Here is a 19090-nt window from a genome sequence, read left to right on the forward strand (position 1 = left end):
ACAATTATGTTACCATGCTGCAGTTAACATCAAGCTCTGCCAAAGCTTCCATATGGAAGAACCATTAGCTGAGGAGATGATGGTCTGTGCTTTTAACCTTGAGGATGTGATTGTGGCTGCTTCTGCATCTCTATGCTGGTCTTTTTCAACTAAGTTGAACAGTGATTAAAAATCTCTATGCACATATAAAATGAATGTGTGTGTGTGCACAGTGATAGAAACACACCGTTCTGTCACATCGAGAGGGCAACCCAAATTATTTCAGATCCGTGTCAGATTTTCAGCACTGGATGCTCATACCAGATGTGTGAAATGCAGATGTTTTCCACTGAAAGAACTCCCTTGTTTTCTCTACCTTTTGATGTTTCTTCACAGTTCAATTTTGTGGGAAGAATCCTGGGACCCCGGGGCCTGACAGCCAAACAACTGGAGGCAGAGACGGGCTGCAAGATCATGGTGCGAGGCAAAGGCTCCATGAGAGACAAGAAAAAGGTAAGAATTTTTTATTTACTTTATTGCTTTTATTTTCACTTTCTTTTTGGTTTCTTTTTTACTATATTATTTCCTTTCATTTCCTTCTTTTAGTATTTAAATTTCCCCGTTTTATTGAATATTTCTTGTCTTTTCCCGATCTTTTTTGCTTTCCTTTTTTACCATTTTGTGTCTTTTCTTTCCTTTCCTTTGCTTTTCTTTTGTTTCCTTTGTTTTTTTTAAATTTCTTTCATTCATTCGTTGTTTGTTTGGACTAAATGTTAAAAACATGTTTTTATTGCACGTTTTTTTTTTTTTTTTGCGAGGAAGACCATATACTGCCTTTGCGCCAGCACATAACTAATAGATGCCAAATGGAAAGAGACAAAATCCAGGCGATTCCATTTTAATGGAATTCCTGACAGAGTCCGCATGGCCTTCCCCACTGTAGAACAGAGGCAGATGATCTGCCTGCCTCCAACGCTGCCTGACACAGAGGAAAAATGACTCGCATTAAAATGAAAATGAGTGCTATTAGAGAAAGGAGAATGCTCTGTTTTTCAAGCTCAAAGAATACTGTTTCACTTCCTTGTCTCATCCTACACCATTTAGTCCAAGTTTTTAGACTGGAGTTCAATTTGGGCGTGTTGCAAATATCCAATACTCTAAACCAACAAAAACAAGAACAGAACAAATAATGCTACTGAAGACTGATTTGTTTTAATGGCATCTATGCCTTGTAACGATATTTGATGTCAGACTATTTGCTTTTAATGTGGTATATAGACATTAGCAACTACGAACTACTGTCTTGAGTTCAGGCCTGTTTCCACAGACACATCAGGAGACAACTGTCTCCTTTTTGCATAATAGAAATCAATAGTTTTATCAGTTTAAGACTTTCGAGGATACGCCATCTGTGTTTATTCCTCACAGCACAACTTGCACTGCCTACACAAGCATGCAAATGAAACATTAAGAGCATACACGGTAAAATATTGGGTTAGAGGCGTTGATGAGATTCAGATTGATGGGAAATGAATGGAACACAATGAACCAAGATGCCTCAGGCAAAGTGCCATTCTCTCACTGTATTGCACAACCTATGTCTACCACACCAGAGATGCTTATAAAGGCTGTTTCGTTGGTCAAGACAGAAAAACAGACTGGTGGCTCAGCATTCTTAGCCAGACGAGGTGTTGCACATCTAGGAAGCTCAGAACAGACAATTGAAATCGAGAGTTTAAACCTCAGCTGTTTTCTCAAGTTTGACATCGTTTTCTGACAGCAGCCACTAGGCTTATGCTTTTCAAAATGCTACTGTCATAATAGCATGTCAAAATTAAATCTGTGAAGAGTGCTTTTGAACATTGCGCGAAAATGAACGTTAGATTGTGAAACCATCAAGCCCTATAGTGTTCTGCAAACTTAATTTCTGTAACACTGAAACTACTGTGACAGCAGCACGAAACTTGTGCATAAATCCTGTGAAAAATTATGGCAATAAAGGAACAGAGAGAAATAAGAAAAGTTACAGCCAGGGGCAAACAAGTCAGGCGTCAAATGGAGATGCCATCTGCATCTGTTCTCTTTGCCTAAATTGAATTTACTGTCACATTTCTTGGAATAAACACACAATAGGGTTAGGTTTCTGGTCTGTGAAAGGTGTTTGCTATTAGAATTAAAAGGTTAGCTTTTCCATAACATTACATTTTAGTGTTTGTACTCACCTTCATGTCATTCCAAACCTGTATGACTTTTTTTGTCTGTGGAACACAAAAAGAGAAACTTGGCAGAATGTCCTAGCTGTTTTTTTCTGTACAATGAAAGTGGATAGGAACTAAACACTGTCAGGCTCCAAAGCAAGCAAAAAAAACATCATAAAAGTAATTTAAGTAGTGCATATGACTTGTATGCTATGTTTCAAGCCATTTGATAACTTTATGTGAGAAACATGACATTTATGTTCTTCAAGTTCTTCACACTGAAATTTAAGTTATTCACTGAAAATCTCATGGTCACCGTTCACTTTCATTATATAGAAAAGAACAACTTAGATGTTCTCCTATTAATAACTCCTTTCATACTCCACAGAAGGAAGACATAATGATTTCGAAACCCATGAGGCTGAGTAAATGATGACATTACTTTTTTACGTCAGTTATTTCTATAGCAAACTGCTATGTTTATAATATCACATGACAAAATAGTCTGTTTACGCTGTACGCTGTAATTCAGATCATGCAAAAGGTTCATGCATTTGATGGTTGGAAGTGAAATAGAGATTCTGAGTTTGGAGGACGTTTGTGTACAAATAGGTGCACATATCCTAAGAAAGCTTGCTAAAATCATCATGTACTTTTTGTAATTTATAGCTTGTGTTGGATTGGCCTTTTACGTTCACTGTTGATCTATAGCTGTTATCGTTAAATGCATCATGCAAGCAACTTTTTCACACTTTGCTGTGTTGTGCACAAAATTGCCTACCCACCAAAGTAGGCCAGACGAAGACCTCTATGCATTGTGCTGCTGCTTAGACTGTTTCAGATTCAAAATCACAGTTATTATTAGCACATAACCAGCTGTGCGCAAGACTGCAGCTTTATCGGTTGCACATATTTGATCATCTAATTACTCTATTCTGAGGAGGTGGCAGCCACTTATTAGCAAATACAATGCCACCAACTGTGATCTGAGACTGGCGTCCTCCGGTCAAGGATGTGGCCAGGACGTCTATGTCTTTGTTTCTCTCATTCAAACTTTACCCTTGAGGCCAAGGCGATGTCTGTGATTGCTTGAAGCGGGAACCTCAGAAGGCGGCGAGCGAGTTCACAGTAATTGATTGTTCTGTAGGCCTGAGCTCTGCGTCGTAAACATAAGCCCCACTGTGATGAAAAACCCAGCTGGAGACAATGCATTCAATAAGGCTCAATGCTTGGGCCCGAATGTCCCATTTGTATAGCAACCTGCTCATCACTGCTGTTGGCGGTCTGAACCCTGAGATAAACTGACAGTCACTTGTCTCCAGGCTAACTGTTGCTACATGTCTGTTGGTGTCTGTCTTTGACACGTCTTCCAGTGGCGCTTATGCGGGCGACCCAAGTTACAGTCATTTCCCAATCCCACCCAGCCCTCTCTCACTGTTATTTCCTGTCTCCTCTCTGACTGTCCGTCTCTTTATTTTTAGCCTTTTTGTCATTTTAAAATCCTGTATAGACTCAAAAACACCTCTGGGTTTTTATTTATAGTACAGTAGGGGTTGCACTAACTAGCTGTCAACTTAACTGTAATGGCCAAATATACCAGAAGTTACACTCTAAAAAATGCTGGGTTGTTTCAACCCAATGTTGGGTCAAATATGGACTAACCCAAATGTTGGGTTAAATTTTGGTTACATTTTTAAATTAACTTTTTAACCCAACAGTTGGGTTAGTCCATATTTGCCCCAACATTGGGTTGAAGCAACCCAAAAAATGTAACCAAAATTTAACCCAACAGTTGGGTTAGTCCATATTTGACCCAACATTGGGTTGAAACAACCCAGCATTTTTTAGAGTGTAGTTTCTGCTAAATTCAGAATTAAAGAGTTGCCTCTCTTGCAATTCATGAGCTTGAAACCGAAATGTCTGAATTGCAATTGATAAACGAAATTATCTATCTATCTATCTATCTATCTATCTATCTATCTATCTATCTATCTATCTATCTATCTGTCTATCTGTCTATCTATCTATCTATCTATCTATCTATCTATTGTTCTATCGTTCTATCTCCCTATCGTTCTGTCTATCTCTACTATTGGTTTTCTACTTTAAAAAATTTTCTATCTAAAAATGTATGAATTTCATTTAATTTTACTTTCTTCAAAGTAAACTATTCAAATTGCAATTCTGCATCTTCTCTCTGATGTCTCGATTCAAATTCGGGAATTGAGTTGGTGCACAGCCCTGGTTCTCAAACAGCTCTTCTGTTTTCTGTGAACAGGAAGAGCAAAACAGAGGAAAGCCCAACTGGGAACACCTGAACGAAGACCTGCATGTCCTCATCACTGTGGAAGACTCTCAGAACCGTGCTGAGATCAAACTCAAGAGAGCCGTCGAGGAGGTCAAGAAACTCCTAGTCCCTGCGGTGAGTGATTTGTTTGTCTATGTCCTCTATGTGTATTTTTTGAGACTAGATTTTTTTTTTAAATGTGTAGAGTGGCAAAATCACATCGATTCACCTCAACAAACAAGACTCATGGAAATGTTGCTTAGACACTGATAAATGTATTTAGGAGAACACGCATAATCGAATGATCTGCGCTCAGCAGGTCTTCTGTTTCCCCGCTAGTCGCTCTGCATCCTCAGACAGGTAGATGTGAGCAGGAGGCAGAGAACAGGGTTGCTTTCCTTCATGAGTATAAGCTTGTAGCCATTGAGCACCCATGACTCCAGATGTGCAAAGGTGAGCACCATAGGCAGTTTTTACTAGGTTTAATTACCTTTGCTAATAAATGAATGAGGAGCACAGGACTGAAGGGTCAAGACTCGAAAAAACCCCACAGGGGACCAACGGAAGTCTCAGCATTGCTCTGGGACACAGAGCTGAATGCCAATTAACCTTTGGGTCTAAAGGAAGTGACAGCAGGTTAGAAGGAAGTGCCATTAGAAGCCTAGTGAGAAATTTTCTTTTTCTGTAGTGTTTTCCACAATGTTTTTTTTTCATTATAATATAGCTATGAAGCTAGACATAGAAATATAGCAATATTCTTACATCAGAGTTATCTAATCTAAGCAGAAAACATTAAAATGTCAAGAAGAACAATTTGCTTTTTTAGGATTTTAAACTAAAATGTAAGATTTAAACCTAGGAAAGGATTGAAATCAAAATTGGACCTATTTGTTAATACAGTTTCCTTGTCCTGATTTTTCACCTGACATTACAAAGCCGCCGCCGCCTTTTTAAAATGTTTAATCCATCATGTAGAGACATAATTCAGTCAATTACTGTTTGATAAAATATAGTCCAGCCCTACATTTTTTTTATTCTTGTTGAGTATCAGTAAAAAAAGTGTGTAACCCATTTTACTGGTGTTCAACAAGAATAAAAAATATAGGGCTGGATTAGGCTATATATTATATATTTTTGTATTTATTGTTCCATTTCGTTCAGAAATATGTGACATGATTACAGATAGAAAATGGGTTGCGAATCAGTGTTGTTATTGTTAACAAACTAAAACTGCTACTAAAACAGTAATTAAAATGAAGCTGAAATGAAATATAGTATTGAATTAAAAAAACCTATAACTTAAAAAAAGTAGAAATGTTGCCTACTACCGTAAGTACTAAAATTGAAAGAAATTATTAAATGTAGAAATATTTAAAAAATACTAATTCTAAAACCATATGAAGTTAAACTAATTAAAATGAAAATATAAAATAAAAAAGCTCATTTAAAATATTCATAAATACCGTAATGCATATAAATACAGTATATTCTAAAATTACACTGTTGCGAAAGCCGTTTTGTGCCTTGTGTGAAATAAAGAAAAAATACTTTCTTGATTTTGGGGTATTTCTTATTGTGAACAACAGCTATTTACCGTAGAAAGCATAATAGAGTTAGTAGCGAGTGGAATTCGGGAAATTTGTGTAATTGTGGATTGTAATTCCTTCTCCTCTGTCAAAGAGAGAGGGCTTCTGGACTCCCTGTGGCGCTACCATGGTAACCCTCTTGGGGATGCACTGATCCTTGATTGACAGGTGTGCCCTTTCTCTGCAATGGGATCCTGAATGGGGAGTAAGCTCTTTAGAAAGTTTAGCACTGTTTACTCCAGGAAGCTTTCGTCTTGAAGGTAAACCCACTGCAGTTGTGTTTGTCTTCATCAAACCATCCAGGGGAAGAGTATTCAGCTTTATTTCTTGTCATTGCCTGCTTGTTCAAACATCTGAGAAATAGCTTTTTGTAATAGAATGGTGTCTGAAGAAAATGTTTTGATATTTATTTTGAATTAGGATTTGTTCTAGTCAATGTCATGCACTGATGCCACTGAAGACTTCTTTCACCATTGTTATTTTATAAAATAATTAAGTGTAGAAAAACATTCTTGTAGTGTTTGTTTTCCAGCTCAATTCCCAAAATATTCAGAAGACATCTTTTCCCCTCAGAGAATAGAATCTGTAGTCTTTCTGTTCTAACATTGTTTCTTTACTAAATTGAATGACTTTAGTGACTAAACTAAAGCTTTGGCATCTAGCATATATTTTTTTCAATTAACATTTTTTCTAAACCATTCATCTTGTAATGCCAGTTTATGAAAAGATCATTTGTAGCACATACAGATTTAAACAGTTTTTCTACTACTTTTTCCAACCAATTTTCCTTATAAAAGCTAATGGGAAAGATGTGGATTACACTAGAATAATTCACATTTTTATGCTGTTGTCGTCAAATTCAATTAATCCTTCATCAAAAGTTTAGAATTATTATAAATGTTTAAATATATTTTCCCTAACACATAGTCTGACCTAGTGGCTGATATTCACTAGCTTCAGTCATTTGGCTTGCAGATCTCAGCAAAGTAAGCAGAGACACACACACACATATACACACACACTGATCCCCGTTTGAAAAGCCCCGCTTTTCTTTCGCTTCTCTGCTTGCTGACATAGTTCATATTATTCTGTGGACTGTCTGCCGTACCCCTCCCTGACCTGCTCTGAACTGTCTGGGAGCTTGACGAAAATCCAAACTTTTCAAATCTTTTCTCTCTTTTGGGCTTAAATTTTTATACTGTTGCTGTTAGTCCAGTGCATTTACGTCTGTTACATCTGCAGATAAATCACTAGGAGATATACAATGGTTTAGATCAGTGTTTGTTTGAACTTCTTGACTCCAAAGCCTCCTGTTGTCTACAATATTCAAAGGCCTCATAACTTACCCAGTTGTTTATGATTTAAGAATGAATAATAATAAGCTCAAAATTACTACCTGATACTCAAAATTACTTCATGATAATTTTTTAAGCGCTTGCTGGGCATAACTAAAAAAAGGTAAATCAATTTTAAATATGTATTTTACATATTTATATTTTAAAAATATATAATTATATATTTGCTAAGATTTTTACATGGCCTTTCCAGGTCTGTAAAAATCCACATTTTAAAAAATTAGGCTACCTCATATATGCAGGTTTTTCAAGACTGTGGAGTAGTCTAATACTATTTCATGCATTCAGACTTATTTACACTGCTAAAAAGTTGGATTCTCATGTTAAACATGACCAAAGTCTCAAAAACCGAGTTGGACGTATGAAGAAGTATTTCTGTGCCAAAGTCACTCCTTCAAGGTTCATATAAGTTTCAGAAAGCTATTTTCACGTATGGCTTTGTATGACGTCATAAAGGGTGGGATTCCTTGTATGGGCACTTCTCCAGGAAGAGCGCACGCACACATCAACCAGAGCGAGAGCAAGAGCACGGCCATCAACGTGATTCATTCAGTAATTCGTTAGCCGTAGTTGTTAATAAAGTTTTAGTCCCCGTTTTATTTATGTCGACGTCACAACTTGCAGACGATCGCTATGCAAAAGCTGCACATACTCCTGACTCTTAAGCTCCGCCCACAGCACGCCTTTAGGAGCGCGACTGTTTTCAGAGAGAAGCGTAAAGCTGTCGACCGCTTTGAAGTTTGCTGAAGGCCTCTAATGGGTCCTGGTCCCCTGGTTGAGAACCATGGGTTCATATGGACCACTTCATCATAAATTGACAAAACAGTGTCCACTTCAGAGGAAGTGAACTGCATAAGGGGAAAACAGCTTGTAGGATGAGCCGATGGAAAACAGAGAATGTTGAGAGGCGCTAATCCCAGCACCCGCTGTTGAGAGTAATAAGATCTGTTTCTTTAACCTCCTGCTCCTTGGGCCTGGCTTGTTTTAACAGTGGCAGAGTAAATCATCTGCTAGCTGTTAGCAAGTGTGAAACATTAGCTTCCCTGCACCACTGCACTGCATTCTCAAACATTTCAGCAGACAAAAATTTCAATTGAGCTTTTTAAGTAAGCTAATAAATGTTAAATTATTCCTAACAGCTTTTTTTTCCCTGTGTGTGTGCAGGCCGAAGGTGAAGACAGCTTGAAAAAGATGCAGCTAATGGAGCTGGCCATTCTCAACGGCACTTACAGAGATGCCAATGTCAAGTCATGTAAGAATGACATTATCAAACATCGACCTGTGTTTGTGCAGTTTCTCTTCCCCTCAAATATCAATCTCATTTCTTTTTAAATTTTTGTCTTTTAAACACAACTCTTTAGCTTTATGTTGACATCACTTGCAAGAAATTGCAGTGATATATTGATATTCATCAAACATTCTGTTTAGAGATTTGTTATAAACCAGTCTTGTTAAACCAGTTTTCTTCAGTTAAAGGAATAGTTCACCCAAAAATTAACATTTCATCATCATTTACTCACCCTCATGTCATTCCAAACCTGTATGAGTTACATAAAAGAAGATATTTTGAAGAATGCTGGTAATCAAACAGTTGTTGGTCCCCGTTGACTTCCATCGTATTTCTTTCCTTACTATGGAAGTCAATGGGGACCAACAACTGTTTGGTTCTTCAAAATATCTCCTTTTGTGTTCAACATAAGAAAGAAACGTATAAAGGTTTGGAATGACATGAGGGTGAGTAAATGATGACAAATTTTCATCTTTGGGTGAACTGTCCCTTTAATTCAACCCAAGCCACTTAACAAAAATCTTGCACTCAGTCTTTTTGTAGATAATTTCAGTTTTAGGTATGCTGTCTATTTTTGGTTTATATGAGCTTTTTTAAAAAGAAGGTTTGAATTTTGAATCTAATAGAATATAATAGAAACCTAAACTTTTATTTTGTTGCCATGAAAGCACTGTCCATGTGGATGAATTAAAATGCACATTTCTAATTTTTTTTTTTTGTGTGAAAATATTTGAATAGCTACTAGTTTACTTTTGAAATGTAAGTCAAGGTAGATCGATTAGCCCCTCGATTTCTTTTCCCCCTCACATCTTTGTGTATTTGCTCTTGTGCATCTTGTTCTGTTTAGCAGCCTTAGCCTTCTCCCTGGCTGCCACAGCACAAGCTCCCCGCATTATCACCGGCCACTCCCCGGTGATGCCCACTGCGGCACTGCGTAACCCTGCACCTGCAGCACCCACCCTCATGCCCCTCATCCGACAGATCCAGACCTCTGCCATCATGCCCACGGGCACGCACCACCCCGCCGCAACCCTCGTACCCCAGACCCCTGAGTCAGGCATCATCTATGCACCCTACGATTACCCCTACACCCTCGCCCCAACCTCCATTCTTGAATATCCTATTGACTCAAGTGGTGTTTTAGGTAAGATATTTGATTATTTGTTTCTTCAAATTTTTTTTTTTGTACAGATTATGCATTTAACACAATTTGGTGTTAGGGCTGGGCGGTATGATAGACCTGGTGTGATATATTTAATTTAATTAATATTATTAAATCATTAAATAAATTAATTTAATAATAGTAATAATAATGTATTTTAATTATATAATAATACATTATATCAATATATCAATATATATATATATATATATAATATTGGTATATTATAATATTCTCTCTATATATATATATAATTTTGGTATATTATAATATTCTATATATATTTATAATATATAATATTGTAAAATATATATTTAATTTGTTATTATATTGCATGTTTTATTTGATATATTTTCTACCGCCCACCCTTGTTTTAGAGTACACGATTTGTCCTCTTTTGCTCAGAGATCCAGGAGACTAACTCCAGCATTCTGTCTTGTCCTTGTAGGCATGGCTTTCCCGACAAAAGGCTTGTAATGCTCAGGGGTTTAACACAGTCTTCAGCCCATTCGAGTGTTAAAAATGCTTTGCTTTACAGCTGCCTTGGAACAAAAAAAAAGACAAAAGAGCAAATGAAGAAACTGATTTTTTTAAGAAACAAAAGACTAAAGATCATTACTACTCATGTTTACACTGGTCTTAACTGTTTTGTTGACTTATTCATAGATTAAAAATTGATATTTTCAGATAAATACTGATAATTAAGCCTTATTACATTCCTTTGTTTGAAAAGTAATCTATATTTGTTCAGCTTGTAATTTTTGTATTACTTATTTTCCTGCAACTGTATCTTGGATATTTAGAGAGTGATCAGTATTATTGCTAATATAACATGCTTGTGAAAAACTTTCTCCATGAAATAGCCTTTACTGAATTCATATTATCTGAAGCATATTGTGTGTTAAGAAGAATACAAGGGCTCTATAGTCATTGTATAAATTAGTCAAGAGGGTTAAAAAAAAAGCACCATTTTTTTTATGGAAATCCGACAGATTTACTGGGAAATTGATAAAGGGCAACAAGATATGATGTGATTTCACTATAAAGGGGCCCTGGAGAAAAGGTCACTTGTGCCTTGTAATTTGGTCTTACAAGCCTTGTTTGTGAAACAATGTTGTGTGAAGTGTAGTTTTAATGTATTTTGATGAATAATCTGTTCATTCTTGTTTTATTGGCAATGTTGCGCTCTGAGCAGGTGCAGTGACTACTAAAATACGAAGGCAGGATATGCGCGTCCATCCTTACCAAAGGATAGTGACCGCAGAACGAGGTTAGTTTAGCTCCAGTGTTCAAACTGTGCTCTGTATATATATGTGTGTGTGTGTGTGTGTGCTTCTTCAGTATGCTGATTACACAGTTTTTTTCATTGCATCTCACTCAATACAAACAGAGGAAATGTTTTTAGTCACTTCTAACCTGCCAAACAAAAAGCATCATTTGAGATTTCAATGTTGCTGTTATCAGGTATAGTACATGCCAGTCATACTGTGCAGGGTTCGTTTACTCACTAAACCTGCCAACCTAGAAATGCATTGAAACTGTAGGTGTCATCAGCATACTTGTATTATATTTAGAGCATGTTCTTGGGGTCACTGAAGCAAAGGTTAAAAAAATAGAATACTGTTATAAAAGAAAATTCTAACTGATTTGCAGGAGGTTGCAACATTCCAAATTCTGAGATTTCAGCTCTGTTCCAGAATCTAGTGAGCTGCCTTCTAAGACAGCATCCTAACTGCCATGGAACCTTGTTAATGTACAATTTCATAACCAACACATAACATCAGTGGCATTCCGCACAGGAGACTCGACTTGAAATCAAGTTTGAGGTTAGCATGTTGCAAGTGTACTTTTTAAATAAACCTGAACTAGTTTTTATCAGTATTGGTCAGTAATGACATGAATGCAACACCACAATGCATTTTGAAATAGCCTTTTCTGTGAAGGATGCATATATATGCTACCTTAGGCTAAAATGAGGTAAAACGAGCCTTCACATTGGAAAGTGCCTAAAAATACTGCCTCTGTAGGAAGCTCACCAGGTTTTGGAACTGATTGTTAGTATGATCTGATAACTTCAGCACTTACATGCGTTGTATATTGAGACAAACATGACCTGAAGCTTAGTGGATGTATGTAGATGAAAAACAGCTAGTGTGATAGTGTTAGAACCACTTTGGAGCAAAATTGACTGTCCACTGTGCTCCATTACACTGATGACATTGTGATGGCCTTCAGGCTCATAGTCAATGAAGGGTAATGGAGCTCACCTGTTTGTTTGCTTCTGTTTATTCCTTCATTTGTCATTCCTTTGATATCCTTTCTCAGTTTTAGTGTATTTTCAGATAATTTTATGTCGCTTAAGTACATTAGTGTCCCATTTAAATCTACTCTCCCATTCTGATCCATTGAAACATTGTTTCGGCAGCTTTCAAAGAAACAGTTTTGAGTTTTTACTTTATGAATAATGGAACTCTGTTTTACTATATATATTTTTTTTAAATCTCATCTGATATAATAAAACAAATAATCTTATTTATGGTTCAGCCTGGCCAGATTAGCATACGTAAAGTTTAGAAGATGGTGCAATGCTGGTTTTCCCCAATTTATGATACAGATGTATACTTAGTCATATGAATTGAGAAAATTCAATACTGTATGTTATTTCAGGCCTGTTATAAGCTGTATCTCATTACAGAAGATACACTCTGAAAAATGCTGGGTTAAATACAACCTAGCGCTGGGTAAAATATGGACAAACCCAGCGATTGGGTTGTTTCCAACCAACAGCTGGGTTAAATGTTTAACCCAACCTTCTGGGCATTAACCCAACCGCTGGGTCAAAACAACCCAATCGTTGTGTTTGTCCATATTTTACCCAGCGCTGGGTTGTATTTAACCCAGCATTTTTGACTTCTGCAAATTCAGATTTTTTGTTCATGATCTTAAGTGCTTGTACTGTTTGGAATCTTTTCTCATTTTACATATTTTATTTATACCTTTTTACTGCAGTTTTTATGTGTAGATCAGTTGTCATTTAGGTTAAAAGTAATCATTTTTGGCCAGGGTCATTGAGCATATTCCTGTCAAAATCTTTCAACTGCCTTAAATGGAAATAAACTGGATCTAAGGGAATTACAGCACCAGCTTCTAAAGACCGCTGTAATGAAACTGATTTAAACTCATATTACAAATACGTGGATGTGCCAAAACTGTACATATAATAACTATGACTCCTGAAAACACTGTAAATGTGAGAATCTACTGATCAATATAAGTGAATTTCACACCCATAAGACTTTAACATGTCATAATTTAATAGACCAATACAACTGACCAGTTTAATGCATAACAATTGTGAAATTGCACAAAAAGTCCAATCTATCTTGTGTGGCTTACTGCCCACAGCCTCAGAAAGATCTCTGAGAATTTGTTAAAGATTCCTGAGCAGGGAAAATACCCTTGAATGAAAGTCATTGGATGAAATATTCCAAGCACCTGGCTTGGACAGTGTCACACAAGATAGGCTAGACGGTTATGAAGGTTAGGACTTGTTTGAGAGTGTAAGTCATCATATGCACTGCCCTTTAAAAATAGTTTCTTATGCTCGGTGCATAATCAGAGCATTATAATGGTGTTTCAGAGTGCTTATGATCCCTTAAACTCCCCATTCAAGAAATTCCTCATCATAAAAATATGGCACAAGTATTTTGCACTGAAGATTTTAAATCACCGGCTCCTAGTCTGCGATACTCAGACAGAGCAAAGTGAAACAAGAAAAAAATGAAACAGCAAAACCTCATGAGATGTTAGGATGTTTATCAAAGCAGGACGGTCACACACTGTGGCCGCCTGTTAGCACAAGAACAACAGATGAACTGAGGAAATATTCAATTTTTGGTTTGTTTGTTTCTTGTTTGTTGTTTTGCAGTAAGCTTCTTTTGAATTTTTTTGTCAAATGTATGGAAAAGAACATAGTTATCGTGTGTGATCTTTTTAAGATGAGTTTATGAAAGCAATATGTTTAACTCTAAAGCAAGAACATTTATGAAATTCTATTGTATTTGTAAATGAATAGGGAATTTATACTAGTAAACATTAGAGATCAATGCCATGTTATATTTTTTTTCCATAAGGGGTACATTTTGTTTTTAGGATGTCGTACCTATGACAGTCTTGCTACACTGTCTTATAAGTTATAGGTTTGCCAAACAAGTAGATTTGTCTTTCTAATTGTTTCCTTGTGTTGTTGCAGCCCTAAATTTCAGCCGATATGCTTTAGTATCATTCTGTTGGATTAGCGTTCTGTATTTTTTGTAAATAGTCAAATTTTAAAGGCAATAAAAGTTGAGTTCAAAAAAACACCAAACGTTTTGTACTGTCTAGAAATCATTTGGTTAGCCTGTCACTCTCTGATTTTACTTCTCTCGTCACATCTCTGTAACTACTCATGAATCCATATCATCACTAGCAGCTTTGTGGCTTTGTATTGAAGCAGCACTCTAATGCTTAATAGCAGTCAGAGGATCGTTCCTCTAAAAATGTGCACCTTTTAATCCAGGATTGATGCCCTTTTACATCTTGCTGTCGGTTTTTCCAAATACCCAAACTCTATTGACTGCTACTAACTATTAAGTGCTGTTAGTTTAATTCGTAATGACTCTATAATTGATTTGCCTCTTTGCTTCTTTAACCATTTTCACCTGGGAGATGGGTTCTGGAGTGAAATCATGAGGCCTTCATGATTTTGCTGTGTTAACGTAGATGTTGAGCAGTTTTCTCTTACAGTAGCTGGAATTAGTAATGTCATATTGTCATCCAACCGTCACTAGCTGAAACTAATCTCCTTCTCTATCTTTTTTTCTTTTGTGTCCTTTTTATATCCTTTTATTTTTTCGTTTCCCCTCTGTCTGTCCATTTTTTGTTTTTTTCTCTAACAACCCAGCCGCCACCGGCAACTAACCAATGACCCTATGAACTCTTCACCCAATGATGACCTGACCATTGCCTGCCTGCTGACCAGTTCTCTGGCTCTCGTCCTTCGCTTCTATGTTTTGGTGGCCTGCTGGTGAGCCCAGAAGCAGCTTTAATTCGCTTAACACAGCCGAGAAGCCGTGATGGCCCCACGCCACCACCCGCAGAACAGAATCGCTCCCCTTCTCAAACTGAGGACCTCCTTGGTCAGGTGACCTGGGCTTCCCAGCCTGCACTGAAGTGTCATAAAGCAATAACGCTGTCTGGGCGACACCTAAAATCCTACTGTTAGCCTTTCACATGCACACACTAAATAAACACAAATCTTTATTGGTTTCTTAATAATTAAGCATAATATTCTATATAACTCTCTAAGTTTGTGCACTGCAGTTCTCATACCATCCTGAAGAGTTTGAAAAAGCCCAGCAGTTTCTTTTAAAACTGATTTATAGGTCCAAATGTCCACGAGGGATGTAAAAGCCATGCTTGCCTACCAGCGTTTTCTTCAGAGAGCTGTCGAAAAGCATCCACATGAGCAAGTGTACAAACACTGAACATCAATTGATATCTTTTTGATACGAGGGTGCTGCACAGGAAATGAATATATATTTTTCGAAGGTGATCCTTTTTGTATTAAAAAACAAAGCAGTATTGTCAAAATGTGATGAACAAACGACAACATTTTAGAGACCAAACAGTGTCTTTTTTTAATAAAAAAAAAAAAACAAGTGCCTTATTTTACACAATATCATCAAATATGAATAAGCATGAATGTCCATCAATGTGTTATATGCCAACATATCAGGTATTTCTGTTCAATTCCCCTCTATTCATGAAAACGAGGTGTGCAGAACAACGTCGCAAGTGTTACTCAAAAACTACATTTTATTATGTGCATTTTCTAATTTTTATTTACAAACAATGACTGAGTTTTACCGTGTCACACTACATTAGCTGGTAATTTAGCCCTTTGTGCTCATAATCTGTTTGTAGTTGATAATGTATATGTATAAGCTCTCTAATATGTTTGTAGATCCATCACTAAATCTGTTACACAGCAATGAAGCCCCCCAACAGTTACTGGTCATTATTTCCATATTTTTAGTCTGCTTATATCTCAAGAAGAATTTATTCCATTCATCAGGATGAATATTATAAAGGTTTGGGGTTAATTGGTATAGAGCTCATTTTATTCCTTTTGAAGAATTGAAGTGTACTAGAGGAGCATGTTTGTATGCAGACGTGTCCCGTTTCTCCATACCTTCCTATGCAAATGATTTTCAGTTTTATTAAAATGACTGAATACATTTCCTTCAGTTGGTCTTCCAGTTAAAATGTCAGACCATTTCAGTGCTGAAGAACAACAAAACTAAAAGCGTATTAACAAATGATAATTACATTTTATTTGGTTATCAGAACTGGATTTTGAGAAGATACATCTCCTTTTCTAATAATATTGGTTGTATTTATGCAGAGCAAATGCAATACTTTTTAGACGTTTGAGGTTGTGATGCAGTTGCATGTAATTTTTTTTTATTAACCTGGAAATTGCTAAAGTAAAAATCCTGCAAATACATTTAACGGATGGAAATTGTTTTTACAAGGATCTCTCATCCTGTCAGATCGACTAGAAACTGGAGTTGTTTGTTAATGTGTGTGTGGTTTTTTTGGTTTAGTGTTTGCTTTCCATGCAGTATTACTATAGACTGTGTCATTATGTGTGTGAGCATGTGTTTATGGGTGATTGTGTGAGTGACTGTTTATGTATTGTATATGCCAATGAACTGCAATTCTCCATTTTAGCTTATTTTTGTTGTCTTTTTTTTTTTTTTTTTCGCAATCCCAAGCAGCTTCCTGCATTGGAAAATATACAGTCCTATTTATAACCATTGTAACATTTTATAATGTGTTTTTCTATCATATTTTGTATGTGAGAAATAACATTAAATCACATTTCCAGATATGAACAGTATGCCTTATTACAAAAAAAAATTGAAATGAGAGACATATTTTTCCCATGATGATATAATTCCATAGTTGATTGAAAATGGAAAAACTTATTTGATGAACAATATCATTTGGTTCCAGCCTCACTCCGAGCAAAGTTTAAAGTGGTTATTATTTGCTGGGGTGTTTGGTTTGTCATTGTTGCTTTGCCTCTGTGCCTTCTTATGTAAATTGTAAGCTATTAACCATTTCTAGTTATATAATTTGATTAATCGTTTCTTGCCGATTGTACTAACATTTGATGATTGATTTCTGTTCATTAACCCTGTCAACAATTTATTTTGTCTGCTTTGAATCTTTAGAACAGGATTTGTGTGAAATTAAGCAAAAGAGTGTTTTACTGACTGAAATATGCTGGACTAAACTCTGTACTGAGAAGCAATAGCGAAATATTAAAATCATAGTTTAAAAAAAATAAACTAACTTGGTCGCTCTTTCTCTTGTGCTTTTTACATGTGCCAGAACACTGCATACTAATCTGATTCAGGTTTGCTGTAGATAATGGAGAAGATCTGGGTCCAAACTTCTCGGTACTGTTTAATTGATCATACTGAACAAAGCTGCATTTAACACCAAAGTGACAAGACGATTATGGGGTGGGAAAAAAAGCTGAAGGAGAAGTAAAATCTATATAAATGGTACGGTTGTTTGAGTTGGACGAACACCCACCTCTATTTCACAGTCTTATTATTCTTTCTTTCTCAACATTTTCCATTGTGTGTGCTTGTTTTTGTATCGTATAACCAGTGGTGGACAGTAACGAAGTAGTTTTACTTCGTTACTGTACTTAAGTACATTTTTCAAGTATCTGTACTTTACTAGAGTAGTTTTATTTTGAGTAACTTTTACTTTTACTTCACTACATTCCAAAGCATAAGATCGTACTTTTTACTTCACTACATTTCATAAAAATTATCGTTACTCCTTATAATATATCACGTGCTCCGAGACGCAGAAGCGGTGTCTGATTCATGAACGAATAACTGATTCTTTTCAATGAACCCATTAAATCAGTTCGCAAATCGCACCAAACGATTCATTCACGAATTAGAACTTTTACTCAAGTACTTGATTTGTGTACTTCGTCCACCTCTGCGTAAAAAATCTGTTGAGCTGTTTTGGATTAAAAATTACTGCATGAAGTACATACACTTTGACTCTGAAGAAAAACTACTGTAAAAGCAACAAGAATACTGTAACTATTCATCATCTCTCCGTCTGGCTGGATCAGGCCATAAGATTTCATCCACATCACAGGCTATGTCTTCATTGGCAAGGCACCGTTGGAAGAATCGCCTCGTGTGACTTTCTGTTTTGGAAAGTCAACAAGAAAAGAGTAACTGCGGATTACACCGGTAATTGTCTTTCAAAGAGTCCATGGAAAACAAAGTAAGCGAAACTTCACAGATTCTCTGATATGTGCAAGAAAACTAAAGAAGCAAACATTGTCTTTTGTAAAATAACTGGAGGTCAATCCAATAACGCCCACTAACTGGAATATTTTTCAGCTATGCACATCAGCACTGCCTAACTATAGTAACAAACATCAAGCTTTTAAAATGTAAGGTTCAAATCACTTCCTCATTTGAGCATTGAATATCCTCAGAGAAATCACAGAGGTCAAGATAGCAATTTCTGTTTGTCAGTGGTTCAGTGTTGAGAGGAACCGGAGTCGCGAAGGAAACCGATAACTCTGAATAACCTTCTAAAAACTGTTTTTCCGTTTTCTAACTGTTCGCACATTGTTTTAATGAGTTGCTGTTGTGTGTAATGGTCTGTGTTTAGCTGATAAAGCTAATCAGACTCTTTTAGTTCCCATAAGACCTCATCACTGCACCCAAGAGTCCTAGTTACTAGCTTTTGTTTCCTTTTCAGTTTATAGCAAAGTCGCCAACCATAGCCTGCATTAAACAAATCTGGTCATATCCAAAAGCAACAGAACTGAATCTGTGACCGTCACAGTCTGTGACAACAAAGTGTTGGAATAGGAATAGTTCATGCAAAATGAACAATATAATATTATGAATTCACCCCACATTTTATTCTAAATTAATATGCTCTTAATGTTGTTCCATGGCTATTGAACTCCAAAAATGAATAAATAGACTTTACATTCCTACATACTGATTCTCGGATTTATCTCAGTGACAGGTTAGTGAAATTTAGTGAACAGTATGTAGCGATGTATAAAGCACAGCTCATAAAAAGTTGTTTTTTTTCACGTAAAGGCCAAAAAGTTCCCTATGCAGATTTCGCT

At 36.4% G+C, this 19090-nt stretch overlaps 1 protein-coding gene across 5 annotated transcripts in view; it reads left to right on the top strand.

Annotated features, from left to right (window-relative positions):
- Positions 1-17248, top strand: part of qki2 (QKI, KH domain containing, RNA binding 2) — a 33848-nt gene extending 16600 nt beyond the window's left edge. The window contains exons 3-8 of one of the 5 annotated variants that reach the window (XM_016489348.1): positions 376-492; positions 4456-4599; positions 8570-8657; positions 9541-9837; positions 11051-11125; positions 14798-17248. In XM_016489348.1, the coding sequence (XP_016344834.1) occupies positions 376-492; positions 4456-4599; positions 8570-8657; positions 9541-9837; positions 11051-11125; positions 14798-14814 (738 nt within the window). In that variant the 3' untranslated portion in view covers positions 14815-17248. Of the gene's footprint in view, positions 1-375; positions 493-4455; positions 4600-8569; positions 8658-9540; positions 9838-10303; positions 10415-11050; positions 11126-14797 lie in introns of those variants that run through there. The other 4 variants (XM_016489349.1, XM_016489350.1, XM_016489351.1 and 1 more) reach the window with 4 other exon arrangements.
- Positions 17249-19090: the final 1842 nt, after the last annotated feature.

This window comes from Sinocyclocheilus anshuiensis, unplaced genomic scaffold (genome assembly GCF_001515605.1).
Source record: "Sinocyclocheilus anshuiensis isolate Anshui unplaced genomic scaffold, SAMN03320099.WGS_v1.1 scaffold1885, whole genome shotgun sequence".
Taxonomy (NCBI): domain Eukaryota; kingdom Metazoa; phylum Chordata; class Actinopteri; order Cypriniformes; family Cyprinidae; genus Sinocyclocheilus; species Sinocyclocheilus anshuiensis.